Below are 26,743 nucleotides of genomic sequence, written 5' to 3'. Positions count from 1 at the left end.
TTCCACTTCTCAGTTTGAGCAATGGGCACCTGGACATTTATTATTGTTCTTCTAAACATACAGTTTCTTTTTTTTTTTTTTTTTTTTGAGACGGAGTCTCGCTCTGTCGCCCAGGCTGGAGTGCAGTGGCGCGATCTCGGCTCACTGCAAGCTCCGCCTCCCGGGTTCACGCCATTCTCCCGCCTCAGCCTCCCGAGTAGCTGAGACTACAGGCGCCCGCCACCACGCCCGGCTAGTTTTTTGTATTTTTAGTAGAGACGGGGTTTCACCGTGTTAGCCAGGATAGTCTCGATCTCCTGACCTCGTGATCCACCCGCCTCGGCCTCCCAAAGTGCTGGGATTACAGGCTTGAGCCACCGCGCCCGGCCTAAACATACAGTTTCATTTGTATATTGTATTGTGTATTGTATATTCTATTTCACATTAAAAAGAAAAAAGACCAAAAAAAAAAAAAAAAGCGTTAAGTGTGACTCAAGATTTAAGCAGACACAGTACAAGGAAATGAAAATGTAGATATAATTTGATGGGTTCAGGTTTGGACAAAGTGAGCTCCTGAAACACAGATTTTTATTCTTAGTCATATTAGGTATGAAATTGCCCTGAGATCACCAGTTGCTTTTATGCTAGATTTGGAGGGGAAAGAGGGCAGTTGAACTCAGCAATTCATGTGTCCAGCACTGAAAATCTTCAAGGTAAACAATTACTAATAGGTTATGTGTTAGGTTACTTTTCAGTCCCACTCAGCTCAAAGGGTTTGTCATTACCCTACTGATTGGCACTTCTAAGTGTTCCGTCTGTTGCATTTTGATGATCTGTTTCTATGCAAGACATAGAATCTAAAGCTGAGACATAGCAATAGAAGACCAGAGAACAGACACAGCAACAAAGTTTGCATGAGGCAAATCAGGAGGGTAGGAATGAGATTTTGATGTGCATCCTGGCCAAATTCCAGAACTAGCAAAGAGAGGGCCAGTTCCTAATTCCAATCAAAGCAAATTCAGCCACCTTATCTTCACACAGAAGTGATGTACATTGATTTTTAAATCTCTTTAAGGGATTAGGGAGCCTCTGAAATACAAAGGAAACTAAACTGATAGTAATGTAAAACGAGCAGTGACCAGCAAACACTGTCAAAAACAGAAAGCTAATGGTGGGACTGGAGTCTAGAACACAGGAGTTATGTTTATCCAGTGCTGCACTGTACAACAGGGCAGTCACTTGCCACATGTGGCAATTTAAATTTAAATGAAATTCAATTAAACATTCCATTCTACAGCTGCACTAGCCACATTTTGAATGCCTCAACAGCCACCTGTAGCAAGGGCTACAGTACTGAGAAGCACAGACATAGAACATTTCTATCAGTGGCTGACCTAGCAATATCCAGGCTAAAGGGTGTTCTGCTAGTAAAGCAAGGTGGGCATCAGAATTATCACAACTTAAGAATAAGATTCCTGAGAGCATCCATTTCCATTTATTTGCTTCTCTGCTTGCCAACTCTGAACCCCTGCTTTCCCAATTTTCTAGTATCTGGAAAGAAAACAAACTGACTAAAAAACATAAATTTCATTCTGCTTGACAACTGTAATTCTCACTAAATTTATAAATTTGCTTTCTGATTTATCAATGAGTGACAAAGGCATGAGTTTGAGAAAGGATGAGTTTGATTACCCCTGAGTGGATCCAAACATAGGAAGGTCTTGCTTAAGTGGGTGACAAGAAGTGACAAAAAGAGCTGGAAGAAACATGAGAGACTATTATACTCTCTTCCCTAACCTTCCTCCTTTTCACCCTGCTCACCTAAGCCAGGTTAGAATCCGCCCTTTGCAAAGCACCCTGTACCTTTCTATTGTAACCTTTACTACATTATCTGTTTATACAGTGATCTATGCCATTAGCTGAAAGCTATTCAAGGGCAGAGACTTCTCTTTATTCACCTTCAGTAACTAACACAATGCCTAGCATGTAGAAGGCTCTCAAAATTAAGTTTCTCATACAACTAAATTGTACAGGGCAAGTTACACTTTTAGGGCCTGGCTAGTAGTTATCTGATGAAGGTATGATATTAAAGACCATATATTAAACTATATTGATCTCATCAAAATAACCTTGGAGGACTGGGAGCAGGGAGAATAAGAGAAGCAGATTAGAATAATTCTTTATTCACCCCATCGCCCAACCCCCGTCTTCCCAAGTGGGGAAACTAACATTTATGAAACAACTAATACATATCTACACTTCACAAACACAATAAGTCCTTCCACAAATGCAATCAAATATTATTATTGCCATTTTAAAGATGAGGATACTGAACACTAGAAAGGATATGCAACTTGAACAAATGCAAGTCAACTAAAAATAGTTAAGCTAATTTTCAAGTCCAGAACTATCTATCTGTGTCTGATACAAATGGGAATATTCACTGAACCCTGGAGAGATGAGAACACGCATTTAAAAAAAAGGGGGGGATTCACTTAAGAGATATGATTTTATCATAACAGCATTGAAACTTTAATCTTTTATTTTTCCTATTTGACTTCTTAAAAAGGGTGGCATGGCCAAGAATTTTCTTTGATATGGTTTCACAATTGTATTCACTTTCTCTCCATTCTGAGACTTTTCCATTAGAATATTCACTTTAATCCGACTTCTACTGCATGGCTGGAAAAGAGGATATGCAATAACTCTTTCAAACTCCTTTATCTCTTTCTTTACTCTCTCACGCTTCTCATATGTAGGTAGCTGGCTCTGGCTTCTTCTTAAGATCCTTTCCTTGAGTCTTTGCTCTGTAAGTTCTCTCCCTCGAATCATGCGTTCCTGGTGATCCTTAATCTGCATCTGTTCCCTGTCATTTACCTGCTTTCTTCTCTGTGCGTTCTGGATGCCATGCCCTTCTGGCACAATGTTTGGTAATTTTGTTTCACTGGGGGGTAGCAGTACTTGTCTAAATGATTTGTTCTTAAATTCTCCAGCCTGTCCTGTTTGATATATGTGCCTTTCTATGTGTTTCACCTCTCTCTCAGGTATCAAATGGCACTGTTTTAGTCCTTCTATGTTTCGGGTTGTTTTCTTCTCCATTTTTTTCTTGATTTCATTGCCTGTCTCTTCTTTCATCATTTCCAATATTATTTTATTATAATAAGACTCTGCTTTGGCAAGCCAGTAGTCAAGAGAAACAGCTTGCTCCCTACAGAGGATTTCACACTCCTCCTGATATTTCTGAGTTATCAACTGTCTTGCTGCTGTTGTATGCACACCACCTAGATTCTGTCAAAGTGAAGTCAGAAATTTATAATGTGATCATCTTTTTCCTTTGAACGCATTTAAACAGGAGCCAAGCCCACCCTCCCTAACGATACCAGAACAGCTACATGCTCTTTACTTTAGCTTGTTATTTTATTCCCATCACTCCCAGGTGAGCCTGTGAGCTCTGAAAGTATGAAGTAGTCACCACCACAAATCAGTAAGTAGTTTTAAAAATGTATGGTGTTGGAAGTTTTCAAAATGATACTTTGTTTTGCAACTGTGGATATAGCTGGGTAACATTTGCCAGTGTAGACATACTACTTGAATGTGTCACTTGGGCAGAAGGATTTTAAACCTAAGATTCCTTCTCTGTGTAGTTCCAAACTGTATGATGTGAAGATGATTTACTTACCAAGATCTTTTTTTCCAATGGAGACTGCTGACCTGCAGCAATCCTAGGATCTTTAGATGATGTACCCCAGGCCAATCTGAAAGATAAAAAAGCAAAGGTAGATACAAATGTAGGAGGTGTCAGAACAAACCTGCTAATAGGCAGGACTACAGCAGGGCCATTTCCCGCATGGGAAACCGCTGCATTCCTATGGTAGAAAATAATGAATGCTCTTTTAATAAGAGGATCTTTCCTTTCATATGAACAAGCATACTTTTCCTGTGGACTCAGCGTGAACCACTGTGAATCTCGTATTGGGGATTGTGAGTGGGAAGAGACATGCTCCTTGGTGAGGTGTTGTCCAAGTACATCTATGTCGGTCTGCTCAGTCCTCAAGCCTCCTCTGTGTTCTGAGACGATTCTAGGTTCTAGTTTTCTAGATGATTCTAGGTTTCTAGTTTTCTCTTCCTGCAGTTTCTTGATCCGGGCCCTCTCTGCCTCTATCAGCACATACAGCATTTCTGCCCTCTAATCTTTTGTTCTGAAATTTTTTTATTTGATTGCTCAGCCCTCTGCTTGCCTGCCTTACAATGCCAATCATCCTTCACTCTAAATCTATTATGAGACTATTCCCTGTTGAACCCCTCAGGATGGGAATTTGTGATTACTCTGGGTTTATTTATAGAGGAGGCTGATGGCAACACAAACGAAAACTATCAACCTTTATGTGTCATCCCTGGTCTAGCCTGAGTTTACTGTGAGGTCGTATTTAAGCCCCTGAGGATGTCTGGCATTTCCTCTCTATGCCTTTTATACCATTTACAGTTCAAAGGATGGGCTTTACAGTCTGACACGGCTAGATCTGAATCCTAATTCCACCACTTCCTAGGTGTGTGACTCAGGGCAAGTAACTTCTGTCAGCTTTCTCATCTATAAAATGGAGATGTAAGACAAAAATCTGCCTCTCAGGGTTATAAAGAACAAATATGAATTAGATGTAAAGAACTTGGTAAGTTCTCAATAAATTCTATCTGTCCTTCACAGGTCAAGCTCCTGACTATAAAGTCTTTCTGGTCTACTCTGTCACAGTGATTTTCCCTTCCTCTAAATACTTGACATATTTTAATTCTACAACTCATTTGAAAATTAATCATGGTTTACACTGTGATATCTGTATTCATATATCACTTTTAACATTTTGGTGCTGACATTTAGGCTCATAAGGAAGGAAAACTGTAATTTACATCTACAAATATGCCTCTATATTGTTGGAAAGGATCTGATATCAAATATTTGGTCTCATTGACCTCTTAGGAACATTCTTATTTGTCTATGTAAGCTTATTTTGAGATTTTAAACATACGATCACCTTACTTTTACTTCTCTGTACATGGCTTCTAGCACAGTACTTAACATTAGAGTCTGTGATCCCAAATTCTCAAAATTAATGATTTGTTGATTGCTGATGATCCTTGACACATAATATCTGAGCATCTTTTTAAATATCTGCCATAACATTGTATCTATCTTTTTATTAAATCATTTCCCAGTCTTCCTTGAAGTTTACAGATATGTTTGCTTTATATGTATGTTCTGAGCTCTCACATTTTGCACCTCCTGGCACAATTTTATTGTATTCTAATTATTCATTCATGTTCCTTGAGGTCAAAGAACACAGATTTCAACTTTGCAGGTTCAGCCTCAGCTCAAAACCTGGCATAGTTGCTCAATAAATACTTTATTGAATAGATTGTGAGCTTCTGTTGGGAAAAGGATATGCCTTTCAATGCTTTGTTCTTTACTGCAACTCACAGGGGATGTTGGGTGAGTGTTTTTCAAATTAAAAAGAGAAAATTGAGAAGGGTAGAATTTCAAGTTCCATTTTCAAAGGAGACACACAGATAAGTGAGAATAAAAACTGTCTACGACAATCAGCTCAACAACACATCTCCCTTTGTCAGACAGAATAACAAGCAATTTCACAGTTAAGTGATAGGGCTTGTCACTCTTCAGCAGTTTGCTGAGTTTTAACCCTTTAACTATGGTGTTCTCTCCATTATCACAGAGAAAGGCAGATGGGAGCCTCTCCCAGCGAAAAGACTACAGCTTGTGTCCTTCACAGGACAAAATAGTGATGGCTCCAGAACTTTCATATGAAGGAACTTAGCACAGCTATCAGAGTGGGTGGTGGTGGGAGGACTAGCATGAAACTAGTAAACAACGACAAGCTGCCCCTTCAGGGAAAGTTTCTACTTCGAATATAAGTTACAGAGTAACGAAAATAGCAAGATTTCCGAAAGAAACTTATTCCCATGTTTTATAAAAGATCAGGGAAATGTCAGCTGTCCACTTAATGGATGACGAATAATGAATTAAGAGTTCGATAAGCGGCAGGCACAACTAAAAGCCAAACTCGACCTAAGTCTTATGAAATCCTACTTAATGAGCTTCTTGACTACTGCTAGCCTCACTTATCTGGCAGGAGTCGAAGGAGGGGAAGCCCCAAGCTCTTCTGTTCTACCACCTCCAAAGTCCTGAGCCCCTTCTCAAGTGTCCCACTTCATCCCTGCTTCCTTTCGTCCCGTGGGACTAAGGATTCCTCTGGCCTTCACCCTCACCACTTGCTGTCCCTCAAGAAGCCGACTCACCCCTTTCCAAGCGCGGTGAACCGTCCGCAAAGCACAGGCCGGCTGCGCTCTGCAGAAAGCCCACGCTCGCCAGCGGGACCCAAGGAACGCTAGAACTATACATGCCAGAACACTTAGCTTTGTTTTTAACTACTGTGCAGCCGCAAAAGGGAAATACCAGCTCAGGACCCAGGGGAGTTGTAGTTCTCTAATCCAAAGAAGTCATTATTCAGCAAAGTACGGTTTTCAGGAGGATATTCCCCCGCGATTGGGTTCCCGTAGGATGTGAAACAGAGAATAAATATCCCAGGATTCGGTGCTGGTGGGAAAATTTGCTGGAAGCGCAGCATTGGTTACCAATTTTGTGCTCAACGTCTCAGTACCAGCCTGAAAGTTGAGCCCCAACCTCCCTTAGAAGAGGTGACTCTCCATCTCTAAGGCTTCCGAGACACGGTTCGCAATTAATTATGACGTCACAGCCAATCGTCAGCGTGAAAGCGTGACGCTCTAGCCGGCTCTAGCTCGCTGCCCCGCCGCGGGCGCAGAGCTGGCGCTCTAGCCCACGGAGTTGGCCAGCTCCTCTCGCCGGCCCCAGGAAAGGGTTCCAAGTCCTTTTAGTACCCGACGCTGTCTGGGAGTTCCGGGCGTTTCGGCTCCTTGGTCGCAGAGGCAGGAGGCGTGCGTGGGAGGAGGACTCGGGTTATATACTCCTACGTCCTGGGACGGAATAGTTACCAACTCTGGGGCAGGAACTCTTCTCTCTTTTGTTAATAAACTTCTAACTCCCTCCTCAGACCCGACTGCATGTCTGTCATGGACCTCGCCGGTACTTGCTCCAGCTTTCAGTCGGACTTGGATTTCTGTTCAGATTGCGGCTCGGTCCTGCCTCTGCCCGGGGCTCAGGATACGGTCACCTGTACTCGCTGTGGCTTCAACATCAACGTTCGGGGTGAGAGGCTTGTACACAGGGGTCCTGGCGGAGGGCCCAGGATCGGAAGCTTGGGGAACTCAAGATAGGTTGGGTTCAGAAGGGGATCCTAGAGCAGGACATCAGGCAGTTGTACATTTGGTCCAGCGATGAAAACTGAGGGAAAGGATATAGGGCCTCCTGGCCTAACCAGCCAGGGGAGAGGGGAAGTTTCCGGTGTCAGCTCCCTCAGGTTGTCTCCATAACCAGTCTTACTTGCCTGTGCAGACTTTGAGGGGAAGGTTGTGAAGACTTCAGTTGTGTTCCACCAACTGGGGACAGCCATGCCTATGTCGGTGGAGGAAGGGCCTGAGTGCCAGGGACCTGTGGTAAGTTAATGAGATCAAGAACTGGCTCCATAAGGTGGGTAGGAAAGAAATGGAGGAGTGATTGCAGAGATCTGGAGAGTTTTGTGCCCAATTCCAAGTGGGAAAAGATGTAAAGCATCGATGTTTGAGAGGCGTGATCGCCTGGTTCCTGTGGGAAGTAAGGGTATGATATGACCAGGCCTCCATAACCCACCAGTTTCTTCCCAGGTTGACAGGCGCTGCCCTCGATGTGGTCATGAAGGAATGGCATACCACACCAGACAGATGCGTTCAGCCGATGAAGGGCAAACTGTCTTCTACACCTGTACCAACTGCAAGTGGGTATCCTTTCCCCTCCCTTTGCTCAGTCTGTTTGCTAACTAATAAACAAATCCAGTGATTTATTTTTTTGTACTAAACGGCTGTGTCCTTTCGTCCCATCCCTTATTTCTGTGCAGTTCTGGTAAGAGGGAGATTTGTAGTTTTTATTTTTTTAAATTACACTTTTTTAACCCTTTTTGTAACCAGTGAAATAAACCTTTTAGGTTTTTGTTTTGTTTTTTTTTTTTTTTTTTAAATGGACAGGGTGTTGCTCTGTCACCTAGCCTGGAGTGCAGTGAGGCAATCTTGGCTCACTGCAACCTCCGCCTCCTGGGCTCAGGTAATCCTCCCACCTCAGCCTCCAAAATAGCTTTGGGACCACAGGCACGTGCCACCACACCTGGCTTTTTGTTTTGTTTTGTTTTTTGTATTTTTAGTAGAGATAGGGTTTCTCTCTGTTTCCCAGGCTGGTCTTGAACTCCTGAGCTCAATCAACCCACCTCAGCATCCCAAAGTGCTGGGGATTACAGGCATGAGCCACCCTGCCTGACCTTCTTTTAGGATATTTAAAAGGAAATGAAGAAAAAAAACCATAAGAAGCAAGTATTGTTTAGTGGTCAGCGTCTTATACTGCAGTCTTCAACCGCAGTCAAGGTAGCTTTACTTTGGAGAGAATTAGTCACACATGATTTAGAGAACATGGGCTTTCTGAATGCTTTTAAGACCTCATCTTTGTCTTTGGTGTTCTGCAGTCACTATAGTATATCAAAATGTGATTTTCTTTTATTCTGTTTGGGATTTGTTGGACTTTCTGAAACTGAGAGTGCATTGTTGTTTTTTGTTTTGTTTTGTTTTTTTGAGACGGAGTCTCGCTCTGTCTCCCAGGCTGGAGTCCAGTGGTGTGTTCTCGGCTCACTGCAAGCTCCGCCTCCCGGGTTCACGCCATTCTCCTGCCTCAGCCTCCTGAATAGCTGGGACTACAGGTGCCCCCCACCACGCCCGGCTAATTTTTTGTGTTTTTTAGTAGAGACGAGATTTCACTGTGTTAGCCAGGATGATCTCGATCTCCTGACCTCGTGATCCACCCGCCTCGGCCTCCCCAAGTGCTGGGATTACAGGCGTGAGCCACTACGCCCAGCCTAGAGTGGATTTTTTTTTCATCAACCTTGGAAAATTATCAGCCATCATCTCTTTTAATATTCTCTTTCCCCCATGTTCTCAGTCCTCACATTCTGGACCTCTAATTAGTTACTAGAATGAGATTTCTCTCTTCTGTCCTCCATTTCTCTCGCCCTCTTTTCATATTTTCAATCGCTTTTCTCTTTATGCCACCTTCTGAGTAATTTCTTCAGGTTCCTCTTCCATGTCACTAGTTCTGTCTTCAGTTTATTTCAAATATTATTATTTTTTACTATTGTTATTATTTTGAGTTCTATTTAATTACTTTTCAAATCTCAATTTTTAAATAATTCTCAGTTCCTTAATCATATTTTAAATTGTTCCTTTTACTAGTCTTTAAATATATAAAATATTAAATATAGTTATTATATTCTATGTCTCATAATTCTGATATCCATGGATTTTGTGTGTCTGATGCTGCTGTCTGTTTCTGCTGTCTCTCTCATAGTGCTTTTTTCTTTGTTTTGTAATTTTTGACAATAAATTTGAGTTTTTTAGAACTTGAACTGTAGGAATTCTTTGAGGCCTTGGGTAAGTGCTGTATTCTCAGCATTTGTGTTTCTTTTCTAGGTGCCTTGAAGCACTATCAAGCTGGAATTACTTTAAATAAATTCTTGGCTTCATGTTTTTTGGAGCACACAGATAGTATGAATTTGAGCTGCAAATCCATGTAAGGGCTAGCTTATGGCTAGAAATTCTCAGGAAAGAGTTTTCTCTCTTTCTACCTACTGAGACAGTCAAATTCCCCTTCTATAGAGTTGAATTTTTTCTTTTGTTGTTCACTTTTACAAAAAAGGGCAGCCTTTTGCAGTTCCCAAATTTATGCACAGGATCTCCTATCAACCTTACACATTTTGTCCCTCATTTCCTATGCTTCCAGTGACTGTTGCAACAGTATAAAGGGCACCATAGTGTCACTGTCACATTTCATAGGGACATCAGTTTTAACTTCACTGTCTGGATTTCTGGTTTTACAGAACTTTTAACCAGTATGAAGACTGCCTTTACTTTCTTGCCATCTCATCAAAAGATTAAAAATATTCATAGTCAGATATATCTTTTAAAAGTATTTTTTTCCTATCACTGATTGTCATTTTACCAAAAAAAAAAATTAAAAAAATTAAAAGAAGAAGAATTTTTTCCCAGCCTGTGGCTTGCCTATTTATTTTCTTAACCCTCTTTAAATGAGCAGAAGTTTTAAGTTTTTATAAGGTCCAGCTTATCCTTTTTTTTTTTTTCTTTTACAGCTAGTGCTTTCTGTGTCCTAAGAAATCTTTGCTTTGAGATTATAATTCATTGGATATATTTTTAATCCCAGAATTTTTAGTTGTCTTGGAATTAGAATTGGAGGCTTGTTTAGGGGAGCCAGTCCTCAATGATGTCATAAATAAAAGTCCTTCCTAGGTTATTTGATTGCATATCTGATTTTATACTACTAGAAACTCATCTTTTGGTGAATATAACAAGTCCTTTCTTTCCTCATAGGTTCCAGGAGAAGGAAGACTCTTGACCTTTTTCCTGGGCAACTCAACAGTCCCTCCCTCCTTTTGGAAGGTGAAGGATACTGGGTTTTTAGATGCCTTGTCCATCCCATCTGGTTGCAATGTGTTGCTCCTAGAAGAGAGTCAGATCATCATGTGGGGATTACCATTGTTCCTGGAGTACTCCTACCCTTAATTGAATTTCCTTATTAAAGTTATATTTTCCTAAAAGACCCTGACATATGTATGTTACTTATAATCTGTCTTATTCCAAAAGGAATTTAAATGAGTTTACAGAGATACATGAAAAAGAAAAGATGGAAAAATAAGGACAAAAAAGTAGAGTCAGGAATGAGGCTAATATAAACAAAAAGCAATTGTAAGTATTGCCATACTATTGAAATCTATTTGCTTCCTGAGTTTAGGTTAAGAAAAACTAGGGATTTGGATAGTGAGACATTTAACAGAAATTTTAACCAGATGTCTTTAGCATATAAATTTGGACAGCAAAAAAACTGATACTAAGTGATCACTATAGGTATTTTATTACTATTGAGATAAATACAATATACAGTTGACCCTTGAACACCACAGGTTTGAACTGCTTGATTCTACATATATGTGGATTTTCTTCCACTTCTGATACCCATAAGATAGCAGCACATTTAAGCCCTCCTTTTCCTCTTCCTGAGCCTACTCAACATAAAAATGTGATCAACTTCTACTTAATGAAGAGTAAATATATTTTCTTTTCCTTATGATTTTCTTAATGTTTTCTCTAGCTTACTTGATTGTAAGATTGCAGTATATAATACATATAACATACAAAATATGTGTTAATCAACTGTTTATGTTATTGGTAAGGCATCTGGTCAATAGTAGTTAAGTTTTGGGGTAGTCAAAAAAGTTATATATGGACTTTTGGCTGTTCAGAGGGTCAGCACCCCTTACCCCCATGTTGTTCAAGGATCAATTGTATATCTATTATAATAGATTCTTACATAGAAAGATAGAAAGAAAAAAGTAAAGTCACAAGGAATCCTACTCCACAGAGATAAGCAAATGGTACTATATATCTGTGCTTGTGAATATATATGTGGCTCTGTATATGTGTGTTGCTATATATGCGTTTGGTTTTTTTAAATGGACTATACTAGACATGCTGAACTATCTCTTGCTTTTTTCTGTTTGAACCAAAAACTTTCAAGAGGAACAAATACATACTCAGGTCCTGCATTCCTTGGCTTAAATTGTGATCAAGGGGTTACTGTAGTAATTACCATATAATTGTGAGGCCCTTCATATACTTATTCAGAGCTCTCAAACATAGCTATCTTGTTTGACCCCCACAGCAACCTGGAGAATGGGCAGTGCAGTCTTCCCTATTGTACATTTCCACTGTTCTGGCAGTTGACTTTCCTGACCCACGCCTGAAATCTGAAACACACCTGTTCACGTTTTCACCCTACTTTAAGCCTTTCTCTGGCCCATAACAGTGATTGGATTAAGCTCAATTTCTTAGCAAAGCATACAGGTCCTTCCATATAACCACTGCCTACCTGTCAAGCCTCATCTGGCACTTCCTCAGATTCAAGCGGTACAAAACTCCATTTCCTGTAGTGCACACATCTACAACTTTTTAAGCTGCTCTTCTAAAAAAACCTACTTGGCCTTCCTGGTTCTTGTTTTACCACTTTCTTTTGCTCTCTAAGAAACCTGCATATATTTTTATAAAATGGCCTATACTGCAATTTACGACCATTTATCTGCCTCATCATACTCATCACCCCAGAGAGAATGAATATGTTGGCAGTATGTAACTACATTCAGATTTACAAATCCGACTTGGCATTGGTTAATGCCCCAATGTTTCATATTTTTGTTAGTTTTCAGCATGCCTATCTTTTCTACTAGACTGGGCGCTAAAAGGCAAGGTCTGAGCATCTTACGCGCCTCCATCTTCAAGGCTTAGCACAGTGACTGAAAAAAAACCCACGCTGAACGTGCACTAAACTGAATTGCTTAAACACCTACAGGCAGAAGGCGAGGGCTAGAACCACATCGCTTGACTCTTAAGTGTGTTTCCAACTGCTCCCACATCCCGTTTTCATTAGAGAAACCCAGACCAAACAAGGAAAGGGAAATAGGCCGCCGTAGGCTTATTACTATTGCTCCTCAAGTTTCCTCGCCGGTCCAGCTATCCAGACAAGGTAAATGGAAATCTGCAGCAGGACTCAGCTTGGTGCACACAACTCCGCCCTCGGCACACCCACTCTGCAGCGTCTGGCCCGGCCCTACTCATCTGGGCGCCCCTTCTGCTTCCGCTAGGCTGTGAGTACGCGTGCTGCCCTTGAGTCTCCCTCCGCCTCCCACACCCGCAGCGACACCCCTTCCGCCAAATTTGTTTCTTTTTCTTTCAGCGCCTGCGCGCCGTCACGTTACGGCGGAACTAATCCAGCGACGCCTGCGCTTTGACGAATTTGGTGCCGCGGAAGGGAAAAAGGGGGACAGCAGCATGCGTCACACCCGGAAGCGGCGAGCCGGAAGTGGGGTTGGCCAGGTTATCCCCAGGGGTGGAGAAACGGAGGCCCAGGAGGAGGGGGGAAAAAAGAAGGTGGAGGATTCTGGCTACCACTCTGAATCCGATACCGCTTCTCTTAGACCTCAGAGACAGAAAAAGGGAAGGGTGTCTCATCCCATCCCCTTTCCTCCTCTCCTCCCTCTCCTGAGCCTTAGCCATGGCCGAGGCAGGGGCTGGGCTGAGCGAGACCGTCACTGAGACAACGGTTACCGTGACAACCGAGCCCGTGAGAAAGGCGGGGGGGCGGTGCTGTTTAGGGGTCTGGGAGATACTGGGAGGGAGGGGACAGGGATTAGAAGAGTTGTTGGAGGAACTGGGCCTGGGAATATGGGAGGTGTGGGGTTGAATATCTAGGGCTGGGAGAATCGGAAGGTATTGGAGCTATTTAGAGTGGCAGAGATGGTGCAGGAGGCTGGTCAAGGATCATGTAATAGGGAGGTACAGTTAGGATATAGGTGTTGCTGCTTGGGGTGGTTATGTGTATAAGTAATGAACGAATGGGAAATTGAGGATAAAGGAGCCAGGAAGATGTTGGGAGGAAGTCAAAGGTAGTGTAAGAAAGCATGGTTGGAGGCCAACTTATCAATATTATCCATGCTTATATTTAAATAAATATTTATTGAATGGATGAATGTAAAAGGAAGTAGCAGGAATGAGGAAACAAGAAAAGGAGATGAAAAGAGGCGTTTTGAGAAATCAGAGAGCAAAGATGTAAATGGAGAAACAAGAAGTATTTTTCCAAAAACATGTTAAGTTGCCTTCAAAGGGAGAAAATTGTGTTGGGCTTAATACTCTTGGATTAAAGGGAGCTTGGTAATTAATAGATTAATAATACTTGCTACTAGAGATGCCAGGATGCCAGAGAATAGGTGGATAAGAGGTAGAGAGAGCTGGAGCTTGAGAATGAGAGAGGTTTGGTTTGTTTGTTTAATGGGAAAAAGAAGAAGGGATCTGGAAAAAGGAAGATCAAAGATTAGGTGCTGGGGACTGAAAAGTAATTTTCATGTATTAATACTACCAAGGATGATGTGGGGAGGAAGACGGAGAAACAGCGAGGATTATATTTTACTTTGAAGAGTTGCTGGAACCTTTCCTAGGTCAGGAATTGTGCCTTCTCTTATACTGGTGATATAAGAACAGGAAATAATACTTATTCCTCAAGGGACTGTCTGAGGTCAAAGACCTGTTCTGTTTTATCTTCTCGCAACTCCCCTGGTGCTATGTCTGTGGTACTGATTGAGCGGAAGAAGATAAGAGAGGAGGTTCCCTGGGAGGGAGTGGGAAAGGTTAGTAGGAGGGGACTAGATAGGTACGCTCATCCTTAACCTTCTAGGAGAACCGGAGCCTTACCATCAAACTTCGGAAACGGAAGCCAGAGAAAAAGGTGGAATGGACAAGTGACACCGTGGACAATGAACACATGGGCCGCCGCTCATCAAAATGTGAGTAATTGTTGGCCCGCAGTAGCCCTGGAGTTCTGGCTCCCTTCAGCGTATCTTGTATCTGCTCATATCCACTGGCTTTCCAGAAGCCCCCAGATGCTCATGGTTTTGTCACTTTTTTGGTGGTTCTGTGGTATCAGGGAAAGAGGTAGGAAAGGGCTAGAACTGGAATTGCCTAGGTCTGATGACAAGAAGTATCAAAGGTGGGAGAAGTAGGGCTTTGAATTCATGGCTCTCTAAGAGGACAAGAGGAGTGGGGCCTGAGTCCCAGAGGGTGGGCCTGGGGAAGGTGGATCCTGGAACGTAGGAGAAAATAGGAATTTTTGCTGAGTTTGAGTGGGAATGGATCTGACTATACATCTTACCCTTCCTCCTCTTTAATTGGGCTCCTCCCTCTAAATCTAGGCTGCTGTATTTATGAGAAACCTCGGGCCTTTGGCGAGAGCTCCACGGAAAGTGATGAGGAGGAAGAAGAGGGCTGTGGTCATACACACTGTGTACGTGGCCACCGCAAAGGACGGCGTCGTGCAACCCTAGGACCGACCCCCACCACCCCTCCCCAGCCTCCTGACCCTTCCCAGCCCCCACCAGGACCAATGCAGCACTAAATTCCTCTCTCCTCCACCATTCCTGTGTCTGTCTGGCCCTGAATGTATTCATGTGGCTACTTCTCCAGCCCCTTCCTTCCCTCTCTTCTGCCTGATAGAGGAAAGAGGAAGAGGAGGGTGAACAGAGATCCTGGAATTATGACTTGCTGCTATTCCAACCCAGCCTCCTGGGTTCCCCCAGTCCTCATTTTTCCTCCCAATACCCACCCTTCTCTCTCAAGGGATCTAGTCAGCTTGGTCCCAGTCTCTTCCTTTTGTTCTCACTGCCAAACTGCCTGTCCTGGGATCTAGTTATCTTGGCCCTGCACGCTACATGAGTAGCAAACACTTAAATTGGGTTTTCAACAGTCCCAGCTTTCACTGCCAGGGTCCCAGTCAGATTCCAGGAATTTACAGCCTAGCTTTGCTTGCTAATCCTGGTTTAGAGCTATCCTACTAAAATATTTAATCCTAAATCTTAGTCCTTGACTGTGAGATATGAGGTCTTATAGGAGACCTCAGGGCTCCCAGCCCTTCTCCTCCTGCTAACCCTCCTCACGCCCTGAAGAGGAGTTAGAAAAGAGGTCCTTGTCATTCTCACCTCTTATGGAAAATAGAACAGGAAATAATCATATCCTTTCTTCCCACCCTTCTCCTGTGATTTAGGATTTCTGACAAAGATGGCTGAGATTGGTCACTTAGAGCCAACTATCTCCTCCGCCTTTTGTTTTTCAGCTTCAGAGACAGATCCAATATAGTCCCAGGGACCTGAGTCTCTAGGATAGGAAGGAAGAGGGAAGGAGCAAAGAGATTGGGGTATATCCCCTGTGCTACACTCCTACCTCTTAATTCCTAGACTTTGATTTCTCTGCCAGCCCAGATGTTCAGTTCTCTTGGCCCTCTCTACCCCTTACTGGGATTTGGTTTTCATTTTCCAGTCCTTTTGCCATACACAGTTGCAGAGATCAGTCAAATCCATACCACCGCTGAGATCTCATTTATTGCCACAGATGCACAAAATAAATAACCCAAAATCACAAAATGTGTTAAATATGGGCCCATTTATACATATGGGGAAGGGTGTGAGACTATACACAAGGATGAGTTTGGAGATATCTGAAGTATTCCCAGGTTGAGGAGGAGAGAGGGGAAGTAGCACCATTGGCTCCTTTCTGTGAGTATGTGCAGGGAGAAGTTTCAAGAAGGTTCTTATGGAAAAAAGGCTGTGAGCATAGAAAGCAGCCATAGGAGGTTGGGGAACTAGCTTGTCCCTCCCCACCCCGAGATCCCCCAAAAGGGGTACGAAGCTTCCCAGAGGGCCACAGGGCCCAGACCAGAGTCAAGCCTCTTGTTTTAGGAGGAACCTCAGTGGACAGGCAGGGTAGCCCAGTCCTTAGATCTGTGGGGAAGGCCCTGAGCCCTTCTTTGGAGCTAGGAGAGGCAAGAGTGGGAGTCAAGTATTTGGCCAGCAGAGCCTCTGTGTAGGAAACATGGTCACTTTACCATTACTGATGGGGAGGGCTTGTTCCCCATTGCAGGCCTAGAGTGGTTTGAATGGGAGAAGTCAGGAAGTACTGTAGCACCTGTAGGGAAGAGAAGATTCTGAGAGCCAGAAAGCAGGAATGAGTTTGATTTTGAGCAGGGACGCGGAAACGTGGAGACCAGGTGAGATCTCATTTTTTGGGGGGGAAATGTGGGTTGGGATTAATACTCCTGCAATGGGTGTGTGAATGTGTTCGCAGAAATGAGTGGGGAATTCCACGCCAAAAAGAAGCAGCTGCAGGGCCAGTGGCCGGGCCAAACTTCTAGTTGGACTCAGCTTTCCGCTGGTACGATGCGGAGCGGAGCACGAGGGTCGCAGGTGCAGAACAGCGGGAAGATGCGCTCCCCCAGGGGGGCAGACGCCTGGAAGGCATAAAGCAGGTCCAGTGAGCGGCCGTCGTAGAAGGCTACGCGGCCCCGCTCCCAGTCCAGGTCCACGCGAATACGCCGCGGCGGGGGCTCGGCTCCGCCCAGCAGGGTGGGCTCGGGTGCCGTGAGGGCCCACAGGCGGCCGCCGCGGCCCTCCACGGCCCACACGGCCCCCGCAGGGCACAGCCTCACGCAGCCCTTGCGTTGCACGGATTCCCCGGCCGCGCCCACTGCATAGTGGCTCTCCTCGTCGTCCTCATCCTCCCCAGAAGAGTCTCTGCAGGAGGCAGCGTCCGCAGTCTCCACCTCCCAGCAGTGGCGGCCGGCCCCGAAGCCCTGCGCGCCCAGCACAGCCGGGAGCTGATCGAAGCGCTTGGGGCCGTCAGGGGACGCGGGCGTCCCTGGTGGGGCCAGTTGAACGCTGCGGCGGTCGGCGGAGATGAGCAGGCGGCGGTGTGCAGTCCCAGGGTCCAGGGTCAGGTCGGCTGGAGAGCGGGAGGCAGGGAGAGGACCTCATGAGAGAGTTTTCTATATCACAGGCAGGGTAGGGTGGAGAATAGTCAACGGAGATCACGTAAAAGACTGAGTGCTAGTGACCCCACAACAGCTCAAAAGGCGGCTGCAGGACCAAAAAGGAGCAAGGCATGTGAAGAGCAGGCCTGGGCAATATCGGACCTTGCACTGATGCACCACTTCTGTAGAACTGGACCTGGGGAAGCATCATACTGGTCCAGGGCAGGGAGCACAGCAGGAAGATCAAAGGAGAGGTTGTCCGGTTTGTGGGGTTGGGGGAGGAAGAGTGAGGCTGATCTGACTTGGAGGGAGGAGTAAGGACTGATACCTCAATCTGCAGCATCTGGGGTGGGGCATGGGAGCTGGGTCAGCCAAATGGGGATTGTTCATCTAAAGAGAAAGCCATACTGATACTGGAACCTCAAGTGATGGGAGGGGCACAGGGAGGAATCCAAGGTATCCTGAGAAACCAGCCCACCCACCCACAGGAATGGGGGTGGGTGGACAGGCCTATTTCTGTAGAGGGTGTGGGGCAGAGGAGGAGAGCAGGTGGTGATAGCCAGAGACCAGAAAGAAAGAACCATTGGTCTTATATGTATGAGGTGCTTTGAAGAAAGATTTCTGGATTAGGGGTGCCGGAAGCAATCTGGACTGGGCAAGATGGTGGATGACCAGAAGGGTGGACCATCTTCTCTAGGCAGTTTAAAGAAGGGTAGAGGCACCCTTCTTCTTGGGAATGAGTGAAGAAAGAAGGGTCAAGGAGATGCTGGGGTCCCCTTCCAGAGAGGAGTGATGAGAGGTGGTGGAAGCAGAGATTTCTGAGAGGCACTTAACCTTCAGGGATCTGTTGTTTGAATGTATGAAAAAGGAAGAGGGAAAATGGCTGGAATATGAGGAATCGAGGATAGACATTGTTATAGGCTGAACTGTGCCCTCCCCCACTCCACATACACACAAAGATAGGTTGAAGTCCTCCAAACCTCCTTTCAAAGAATATGACCTTACTTTGAAACAGGATCTTTACAGAGGTAATCAAGTTAAAATGAAGGTCATTAGGGTGGGCTGTAATCCAGATTGCTGACTTATAAAAAGAGGAAATTTGGACACAGAGACAAATGCCTACAAAAGAAAATGTGCAGACCTATCACCCAAAGAACATGTGAGGCTACCAGAGGCTAGGAGACAGGAATGGAACAGATTCTGTCTCATGGCCCTCAGAAGGAACCAACACTGCTGACACCTTCATTTCAGACTTCTACCTCCTGAACTTTGAGATAGATGTCTGTTGTTTAAGCCACCTACTTTGTGGTGCTTCATTACAGCAGTACTAGGAAACTAATGCAGACATCAAAAAGGACCTGATCACTTTTTAGGGCTAAAAGGAAGAAAATCTAACACAGACTGTCATTCAGTTCCCTTCCCTCCCTTCTTCTTTCCTTACCTGTCAGTCTATGAAGCATGTTTTTGACCACTGGATAATCTTCAGGGAGATCATCCTCTGATTTAGATGACTTAGGTGTTGGGACTTCAAATCTAGACAGATGAGGGGAAGGGTCAGGAAATCAGCCCTCTGCTGCTAATGCCCCCACGCATACCCCATTCACATCTCTGGAGGGAGAAGGGATGAGGCTGTACCCCAGAAAACCTGCCTATTAATGGCAACAAAAGTGTGGGCCCAGTGAGAACGTGATGTCTATGGCAGCTCGTGTGAAAAGGAAGGAACAGAAAAGTGGAACTCACCGTCTCCATGTCTTCCTCATATCCTAGGATGGGCAGAAACAAACATGGATGTGAGCTCTGGGCTTCATTCCCTGGGGCATCCCTCCCTATCTCCCCCCTCCTCAGGTGAGCTCTGTCTGAGTTGGCAGTGTCCCTCCTCACCTTTCAGAGTGATCTCACCTCCTTACCCCCTGTGCTCCTTTTCCTCTCATTCTCCTCCTTCATCTTTCATGATCCCTTCTTCCTCTCACCCCATCACTTTTCCCTCATCCTCCTAGCTCCATCTCCACTGTCCTCCCCCTTTCCACTCCCCAAAGGTTCTCAATTCTCTGTTCCCAGGCTTGTCCATGACTGTTTCTTGTCCCCAGAGCCCTTGCCTTCCTCTGCTGCCTCCTCAGTCCCATTCTGTCTCTTTCAGTGGCCCCATCCTTATCCATCGTTCCCAGTGCATCCCAGAAAACCATCTGTCCCTTCTGCCGTCCATCACACAGACCGAACACACACCCAGAGCCCTCGGGCTAAGAGTTGGTATATAAAAGCCTTACAATAAAGCTGCTTCCCCTCTTGCAATAAAAGCCCAGTGGCGTTTATTGGGCCCTTTGCTTTGTGTCTCTGGACCCTGGCCAGGGAGGCAGCTAGACTTGAATGTGTCCCAAAGGCCCAGCAAATCCATAGAGCACTATGGGAGCCAGGAGAGGGCGCTGGATGCTCCCCTCCAAACACTGGGATCCCGACCCCTCCACTTCACTGTCTAGTGCTGATGTCTGGAGCAGGCCGATATGGTAGAGAGAGGGAGAGACAAACAATTTGCCTAATTCTGCCAATTACACCCAGACTAATTAGGTCTATGAAGACTTCAAAGGGCAGAAGCAAAACCCAAGACCAGCTTGGCTGCTGGGGAGAAGCCAGTCAGGAGTCCCAGACGCCCGGGGGTCGGGCAAGGTAATGGGTTGGTTGGTGGCCAAGGAGCCCGGGCCCAGGAGAGGCGCGGGGGTAGACGGGTGGTAAGACTGGGATGTGGAGAGGAGCCAGAGGCCCCGGCGGCCGTTCTCCCGCACCTCGCCTCCACCCATGGTAGCTCCTGCCTGGGGCCTTGGGAGGAGCCGAAATAACAATAACAAACAACACACAGCTTAGCTTGAGCCGAAGTCTGGGACCAACCCCCACGACCCTACGGGGACGTTTGTATTTGCCCCAACCCCTTGCTCCCTTCCTCCATCCTCTTGTCAGTCCCCTCCTCCCTAGTTTTTTCTCCGCCAGCCCAGTCTCCTGCTCCCGCTCCTCTATGCAGGTTCTGCCCTCGCCCACCATCCTCCCAGGCCCCCTACTCACCCTCACCTGGGTCGGCTCCCACTTTCGCCCGCCTCTCCCTCCCCTCCGCCAGCTCTTCTCCTCCCGGGCGCCTGCGGCTGCCCTGCCAAAACTTGTGCAGTTCCCGTGCCCTTCGCGGCGACTCCAGGGCTCTGCGCGTTCTATCCAGTACCCCTTCTCTGCCTCCCCACTATCTTCTCTCCAGCCCCTCTCACAAGGCTCAGGCATCCGTCCAGCCTCCTCCCCTGTGGACCAAGTGTCAACTCCATCCATCGTCCTTCCGGGCGCCTCTCACCTTGAGGACCCAGGGTCAGACCTCGCCCCCTCATCCTTTGCTTTTCTCTGCCCACCCCATCCTTTGCCTGAACTTCCACAGGGCCTCCGGCTCCAGACTTGCCATTCCCGGCTTCCCCGGGGAACCCATGAACCTCCGGCTTCCACCAACAACTCCACGACGCGCGCCCAACCTCACCTCTCCGGGCAGGTCCAGGCAGCCCATGGTGGGGATGCGCCCCCCTCGGCGTCTCCCCGCACGGGCCCCAGGCTCAGCCAGCTTCTCTCGCAGCTCACGGCTGATTCGCACCTCCACTGCCAGCCGCACATTAGACCTCAGGTTGCGGCGGGGACACGGCAGGCCGCAGCAGGGGCAGGCGGTGGGGGAAGCCTCGGTGTCGGTCGCCGGCGGGGTCCCCCAGCGGCGGGCCAGACACGCGCGGCAGAAGCTGTGCTCGCACGCCAGAAGCACCGGGTCCTCGAAGGAGCCCCCGCACAGAGGACACGTCGCCAGCTGCTCCAGACGCTCCACCAGCCCCGGGCCCAGCTCGGGCGCATCCATGGAAAGTCGGGATCTGGACGCCGCCCCTTGCGCGACCACCGCGACCGCCTTCGAGCGCGCAGATGGCGGGCCGCCCCTGCTGCTTGCTGTGTAGATGCCCTTCTCTCCGACTCCCGCATTAACTTTTGCCGCTTTCCGCCCCTCTCCTGGGATTGCCTCTGTCTTCAACCAGAGTCTTAGTCTCAGCAAATCTCTCCACGACATCAGGCTTTATAGGGAGGGAGGAGGCTCCCACGGGAGGTAAACACCAGGCCTTGCGTAATGCTTCATCTGGTTCTCCTGCTTCCCGGGTAAGGTTTGGGGGAGCAGGGAGGGGAGAATAGCACACCTGGGTCCCCGAGCCTAGGAGGTGGTCACTAGAGGGCGGTCTGGAGAGTGGTAACCCTGTGTGGGGAGGGTAGCCCCCTGTGAACCCCCGAAGAGCCCCAATTTTACCTTCCCCTCGGCCTGTGGTACGCGCATGGGCCGGGTGCCCAGACTCACTCTTGGCATGTGTGCCCACATTGCCAAGGTGTGATTCATTCCAGGTGGCTGGCACACCTACATCTGGGGGCTGGGGGCCGGAAGTAGAGATCCTGGTTTGTGTGGCTTTGGCAAGCCTCTGAGTGTTGATGTGTGGTTTTCATTCCCGGTGCCTCTCGCCTTTCCATCTTCCTTCCTTACCTATTAAGGGCTTAAGGGCACTCTGAAGTTCTGAAGTAAGGGGTGGGGAACAGGCACCCACACTCCGGCCTCAGGGAGTCGGGGCAGAGCTCTCGCAACTCTACCTCTGACCAGCTCCCAGGGCCTCTCCTTAATTTCTTCGTGAGTCTCTCTTTCTGGTCCTTTCTCTCTGTTTTTCCCTGTGTGTGTTTTTATTTCCAGTTCTCTCTTTCCTTCCTTCTTTGGAATGTACCCGGTATTATCTATTTCAACTCTGGTAGTTCACAGAGGCCCAGAGAGTTGGAATAGCTAAGGTCACATAGCAAGGGAATGACTAGAAGTGGAGCCCTACCCTGGTCTTCTGACTTGTGTTCTTGCTGTGACTCAACCCTGCCTTTTTCAGTTACAGATCCCTGGGACCCCTCCTGCTTCCTGATATTTTTCTGGTGTTCCTTTGTGCCTTCATTCCTCACCTTCATCTCTCTTTCTCCTTACCTGCTCCTCTCCCAACCTCTCTTCTTCCTCCCTGCTCCCTCCTCTTCCTAGCTTCTCTACCCTTCCAATGCCAGGCCTAGCTGACTGGATACTCATGGGGGTGTGCACATAAGTAAACATCCGACTGTCTACAACTATGATCACTCACACTCTTATATAACATGTGTCTGCATCCATCAATGTCCAGATGCCCAAATTGCAGACAGAAGCATTCACGTAATACAAACATCACAGCTAAATATAATGTGTATGAATAGCCTCATACACATTGAATATCACTGGGATAAATGTTCAGTATTATTTAGGAACAGATGGACATGCTCAAAGAAAACAGGCAAAGAGACAGATACTCTATCATTAGTTTTATTATTAAAAGAACAAGAGTATAACAGCAGGAAGTCTTTATGGAGCAGCAGGACTTTATTAGGCACCCCCTCCAGACACCCTTCTTCCCCCTCCCCCATACTTATCAGGGAGACACTCAAATATGACACCCTGATAAACCTACACAAACAAACACACGTACATTCATCTTGGAACAACCCTCCCAGCTCAGTGCTCATAAAACACACAGAAATCCAAGCATAAGACTACAGTTGTGACTGCAATCTATTTTGTAAAAGATGCACTTCTATGCTATGATAGGTAGCATAGAGAGATGATCGCCTGACATTGCTGGCTTTGGAGACTGAGGCAGGAAGTCACAAGCTAAGGAAGTGAGTGACCTCTGGAAGCTGCAAAAGACGAGGGAATGGATTCTCTAGCAGACCGTTCAGAAGGAACCAAGCATTGCGGACACCTTGATTTTTGCCTGGTAAGATTCATTTCAGACTCTAAACTACAGAATAATAAAGTAACAAATGTGTATTGTTTCAAGCCCCTAAGTTTGTGGTAATTTTTTACAGTATCAATAGGAAACTAATACACAAGATTGCCTTTTCTCCTCCAGTCTCTGGCTCTCTGAGTCTATTTGCACTTCTGTGTTGTTGCACCTTCCAATTTGTCATACTTTCTGGATGTCTCTGCCTCTCTTGACCTTTTTTTCAGTCTCATGTTATCTCTTTTCCTTCATTGTCCTGGTTTATCCCCAACTCCAAGGCCTCTCAGGATCTTTTTGCATCTGGGCTTGAAGTACTGGAGGAATATCTCTGAGACTCCTCAAGAACCTCAATTGTCATCAATCCAAGTGCCTAGCCATGGCCCTCATGGGCTTGTCAGTGGTTAACAGCTTCAGTTGCACATTAGAATTATCTGGGAAACTTTAAAACTCCTGATGCCCAGGTGACACCTCAGACCAATTAAACGGCCACTCTGGAGATGGGTCCCAGGTATCAGTACTTTTAAAAGCTTTCCAGATGGTTCCAGTGTTTAGCTAACAGGGGAACCATGGTCTTGAACGGTGGATGTTCATGTGGACCTGTCACTCCATTTTGCTCCTTGTGCCCTGGCTGCAGTGATTTCTATTTGTTGTTCCCTGAGCACGCCACTGCTACTGCAGCTGTACTGCCTTTGCACTCGCTCTTCCCTCTACTTGGGCCCCTGCTCCTCCAGAGCCTCACATGGCTTTCTCCATTTTCTCACTCATGTCTCAACCCAAACGTAACATTCAGAGAGGACTTCTTTTACCATCTATATCTCAAGTGGTCTATCTCAAAGACATTCACTACATATTTACCCATATTTATTATCTCCATGGTATTTATTACTGTCTGCAATGATCTATTTATAAACTTTTGATCTGTCTCTGTCCAATAGAAGGTAAGTGAACAGGGACCTAAACTTTATGTTCGCTGCTGCTTTCCCTGCACCTAGAATAGCACCTGGCACACAGTGAGTCTTAGGCCCAGCTGTTGAATTGCTCATTTACAATCTGAGAGGGTCATTTGATTGACTCTACTTAGACCTTCTTATCCTTCTCAACCAATAGTCATGCCTCACTGGCAGATTCCAGGCACGGTGCTGGGAAACACTCATGTGATATAAGACATATGGTGCTCAGTCTGGCTAGGAAGCTCATGACTAGTTGTCATTTACCTTCCATAACCAGATGGTGAGGATTCCTGCTAACAAAGCATCAGCTCAGCCTTTACGTCCTGGTTACAATGAGTTCATACCTAATGGTTCCAGGACGCCAGTAAGGGAAAAGGCATTTGGAGACAGACCCTGCCTGGAAACAACTCACTTCTTAAGACCTTCTCCCTCCCTTTCCAGAATCCCTAACCACTCTACACTTGATCCTCTAACCACCCCTGAGTTCATTCTATTTCCAGAGAGCCGGAAGGGTGGATGTGATTTTATGTGTGTCGGCTTTGCTTGGCTTGTTCCAGTTGACCATGACGGGATCCTGTCTCTCTGCTAGGATCCACCTCTTCCTTCCTTAACATAGGTGCCTCCCAAATAACTGTTCCCACCCCTTTCCACCTCCTTCCAGGACTCCTACTTGTGGTGTTGTGGAGTGTGACAGCTGGATACCCATGCATGGCACTAGGGAATGTTAGAGGTGGGACAGGCCTTCATCCATCCCTTCTTTTCCTTCTCTTCATTTTTTTCCTTCTATCCTTTTATTTATCCTTCAGTTTCTCTCCTCCAAATTAGCAACATCCTCATGCTTTTAAAAGCCCCACAAGTCTTTAGAAGCTTTCAAGAGGAAGAGATAAGTATGAGGAGGAGTTTGGGAGACTGATCACAGGACAGTCATGGTTCCTGCCCTTAGGAAGTGTAATAAGCCAGGTAAAGTGTATCCATCATCAACAAAATTTAGCATTATTGAATTGGGGTGTGTAATAAGGCAGATGAAGTGTATCTATCATCAACCTAAATCTGTCATTACCAAATTTAAAGGGGCAGTGAGGGGGGAAGAGTGAGTGAGGTTTCTGTTGACAGCTTGAAGGACAATTGGGAATCATTTCAGGAAGTCTTCCAGGAGGAGGTGACCTGTAAAAGAAAGGAAGGTTGTGTTGAGTGGAAGAGAAGTGAAAAGGCCTGAACAAAGAATGTGAAGCATCTCTGGGGAGAAAACTGGATTGGGAAAAGAAGGCCTAGGAGGTAAGAAATCCAAATGAAAGAGACCATATTTCTTTCTCAATTCCCACTCACTGTGCCCTTCCCAAAGATTTTCTTCAATCTCGATTGTTTCTATAATGACTCATTTTTGGCCGGGCGCGGTGGCTCAAGCCTGTAATCCCAGCACTTTGGGAGGCCGAGATGGGCGGATCACGAGGTCAGGAGATCGAGAGACGATCCCGGCTAACACGGTGAAACCCCGTCTCTACTAAAAAAAAATAGCCGGGTGAGGTGGCGGGCGCCTGTAGTCCCAGCTACTCAGGAGGCTGAGGCAGGAGAATGGCGTAAACCCGGGAGGCGGAGCTTGCAGTGAGCTGAGATCCGGCCACTGCACTCCAGCCTGGGTGACAGAGCAAGACTCCGTCTCAAAAAAAAAAAAAAAAAAAAAAAAAGACTCATTTTTTAAAGGACTTGGACGTTTACACTATGCTTTAACATAACTGGAAATTCTATTAGACCAGAGCAGTTTTCCTATACAACTACTCCAAGGACTCTGAGTAAAAATTGCCCTGATGTGGGAGGCAGTTTTAGGAGGAGTGGCTTGAGGTAGGGATAGAGGAAGAAGATCCAGCCAGATTAATCCAATCAATCTTGATACTCAAATACATGACTATGTTATAGAAATGTCACCTTCACAGTCCATTCTCTCTTTTAACCCTAGAACAGCTGTAAGGCCAAGTCCAGCCATGTTACAGCGAGGCCTCTGGGATTCTGGCGTGGTAAGGGATTTGACTAGGCTCAAACAGCCAGCAAGAGGCAGAGCTGGGACTGAAATTCAAACCTGGTGGCTCCAAAGTCTGTATTGTTTTCCTTAGATATTAATTTCTTTATTTTGAGACTTTATTTTCTCTTTTCTGTCCCTCCTGGAAGCCTCCTTCCTTTCTCTGCCTTTAAATTTCTGCTTAGGGCTAACGGTTTCTCTGAAATGTTGCCCATCCTTCAAGTTCATCCTAGGTGCTCACTTACTCTCTTTCCTTCTAACAACACACTTGTCAATGTCACTGATATTTCTATCCATCATTTAAATTCTCCCTTAAACGTTCACTATTTGTCTTCTCAATTTTCTCAAGGCCTTCTTGTTCACCAAGCCCTTAGCACCTTCCAGTTTGTTTGTTTGTTTGTTT

The 26,743-nt window shown here is 46.0% G+C and overlaps 4 protein-coding genes across 9 annotated transcripts; 2 read left to right on the top strand and 2 right to left on the bottom strand.

Annotated features, from left to right (window-relative positions):
• Positions 1 to 2,275: 2,275 nt before the first annotated feature.
• On the bottom strand, positions 2,276 to 6,347 carry LOC102116386 (putative uncharacterized protein ZNRD1-AS1). The gene is made up of 3 exons (XM_074038610.1): positions 6,286 to 6,347; positions 3,659 to 3,734; positions 2,276 to 3,267 (listed from the first exon to the last, which is right to left on the bottom strand). The coding sequence occupies exon 3, from the start codon at positions 3,115 to 3,117 to the stop codon at positions 2,512 to 2,514; it is 606 nt and encodes a 201-aa protein (XP_073894711.1). The 5' UTR covers positions 3,118 to 3,267; positions 3,659 to 3,734; positions 6,286 to 6,347; the 3' UTR covers positions 2,276 to 2,511.
• A 559-nt stretch (positions 6,348 to 6,906) lies between these two features.
• POLR1H (RNA polymerase I subunit H) lies at positions 6,907 to 10,751 on the top strand. 2 transcript variants are annotated; one of them, XM_005553669.4, is made up of 5 exons: positions 6,907 to 6,933; positions 7,059 to 7,213; positions 7,460 to 7,560; positions 7,768 to 7,877; positions 10,525 to 10,751. In XM_005553669.4, exons 2-5 carry the CDS (start codon positions 7,069 to 7,071, stop codon positions 10,547 to 10,549), a joined length of 381 nt encoding a protein of 126 aa, XP_005553726.2. In that variant the 5' UTR covers positions 6,907 to 6,933; positions 7,059 to 7,068; the 3' UTR covers positions 10,550 to 10,751. The 2 variants fall into 2 exon arrangements, with proteins under 2 accessions (XP_005553726.2, XP_005553725.2); XM_005553668.4 differs by having other exon boundaries at positions 6,907 to 6,942.
• A 2,245-nt stretch (positions 10,752 to 12,996) lies between these two features.
• On the top strand, positions 12,997 to 16,172 carry PPP1R11 (protein phosphatase 1 regulatory inhibitor subunit 11). Of its 5 annotated transcripts, XM_074038608.1 has the most exons (4): positions 13,049 to 13,327; positions 14,124 to 14,198; positions 14,435 to 14,543; positions 14,949 to 16,172. In XM_074038608.1, exons 3-4 carry the CDS (start codon positions 14,522 to 14,524, stop codon positions 15,149 to 15,151), a joined length of 225 nt encoding a protein of 74 aa, XP_073894709.1. In that variant the 5' UTR covers positions 13,049 to 13,327; positions 14,124 to 14,198; positions 14,435 to 14,521; the 3' UTR covers positions 15,152 to 16,172. The 5 variants fall into 5 exon arrangements, with proteins under 5 accessions (XP_045245963.1, XP_015304300.1, XP_073894709.1 ...); XM_045390028.2 differs by lacking the exon at positions 14,124 to 14,198 and having other exon boundaries at positions 12,997 to 13,071; XM_015448814.3 differs by lacking the exon at positions 14,124 to 14,198 and having other exon boundaries at positions 12,997 to 13,080.
• RNF39 (ring finger protein 39) lies at positions 16,109 to 21,603 on the bottom strand. Its single transcript, XM_005553666.5, has 4 exons — positions 21,057 to 21,603; positions 19,295 to 19,317; positions 18,996 to 19,087; positions 16,109 to 17,526 (listed from the first exon to the last, which is right to left on the bottom strand). The coding sequence occupies exons 1-4, from the start codon at positions 21,417 to 21,419 to the stop codon at positions 16,946 to 16,948; spliced, it is 1,059 nt and encodes a 352-aa protein (XP_005553723.3). The 5' UTR covers positions 21,420 to 21,603; the 3' UTR covers positions 16,109 to 16,945.
• Positions 21,604 to 26,743: the final 5,140 nt, after the last annotated feature.

Source organism: Macaca fascicularis, chromosome 4 (assembly GCF_037993035.2).
Source record: "Macaca fascicularis isolate 582-1 chromosome 4, T2T-MFA8v1.1".
Taxonomy (NCBI): domain Eukaryota; kingdom Metazoa; phylum Chordata; class Mammalia; order Primates; family Cercopithecidae; genus Macaca; species Macaca fascicularis.
Note: the sequence above shows the minus strand (reverse complement) of the source record. Positions and strands in the feature narration are given on the sequence as shown.

What these genes read in the sequence shown, in the direction of transcription:
- LOC102116386 (XM_074038610.1), bottom strand. Translation starts at nt 3,117, where the DNA reads ATGATGAAAGAAGAGACAGGCAATGAAATCAAGAAAAAAATGGAGAAG.
- POLR1H (XM_005553669.4), top strand. Translation starts at nt 7,069, where the DNA reads ATGTCTGTCATGGACCTCGCCGGTACTTGCTCCAGCTTTCAGTCGGAC. An exon ending in CTGAGTGCCAGGGACCTGTG is followed by an intron (nt 7,561 to 7,767) that starts GTAAGTTAATGA and finishes GTTTCTTCCCAG; the next exon opens with GTTGACAGGCGCTGCCCTCG. An exon ending in TACACCTGTACCAACTGCAA is followed by an intron (nt 7,878 to 10,524) that starts GTGGGTATCCTT and finishes CTTTCCTCATAG; the next exon opens with GTTCCAGGAGAAGGAAGACT.
- PPP1R11 (XM_045390027.2), top strand. Translation starts at nt 13,259, where the DNA reads ATGGCCGAGGCAGGGGCTGGGCTGAGCGAGACCGTCACTGAGACAACG. An exon ending in TTACCGTGACAACCGAGCCC is followed by an intron (nt 13,328 to 14,434) that starts GTGAGAAAGGCG and finishes TTAACCTTCTAG; the next exon opens with GAGAACCGGAGCCTTACCAT. An exon ending in GGGCCGCCGCTCATCAAAAT is followed by an intron (nt 14,544 to 14,948) that starts GTGAGTAATTGT and finishes CTCTAAATCTAG; the next exon opens with GCTGCTGTATTTATGAGAAA.
- RNF39 (XM_005553666.5), bottom strand. Translation starts at nt 21,419, where the DNA reads ATGGATGCGCCCGAGCTGGGCCCGGGGCTGGTGGAGCGTCTGGAGCAG. An exon ending in GCCTGGACCTGCCCGGAGAG is followed by an intron (nt 19,318 to 21,056) that starts GTGAGGTTGGGC and finishes TGCCCATCCTAG; the next exon opens with GATATGAGGAAGACATGGAG. An exon ending in CATGCTTCATAGACTGACAG is followed by an intron (nt 17,527 to 18,995) that starts GTAAGGAAAGAA and finishes CCCGCTCTCCAG; the next exon opens with CCGACCTGACCCTGGACCCT.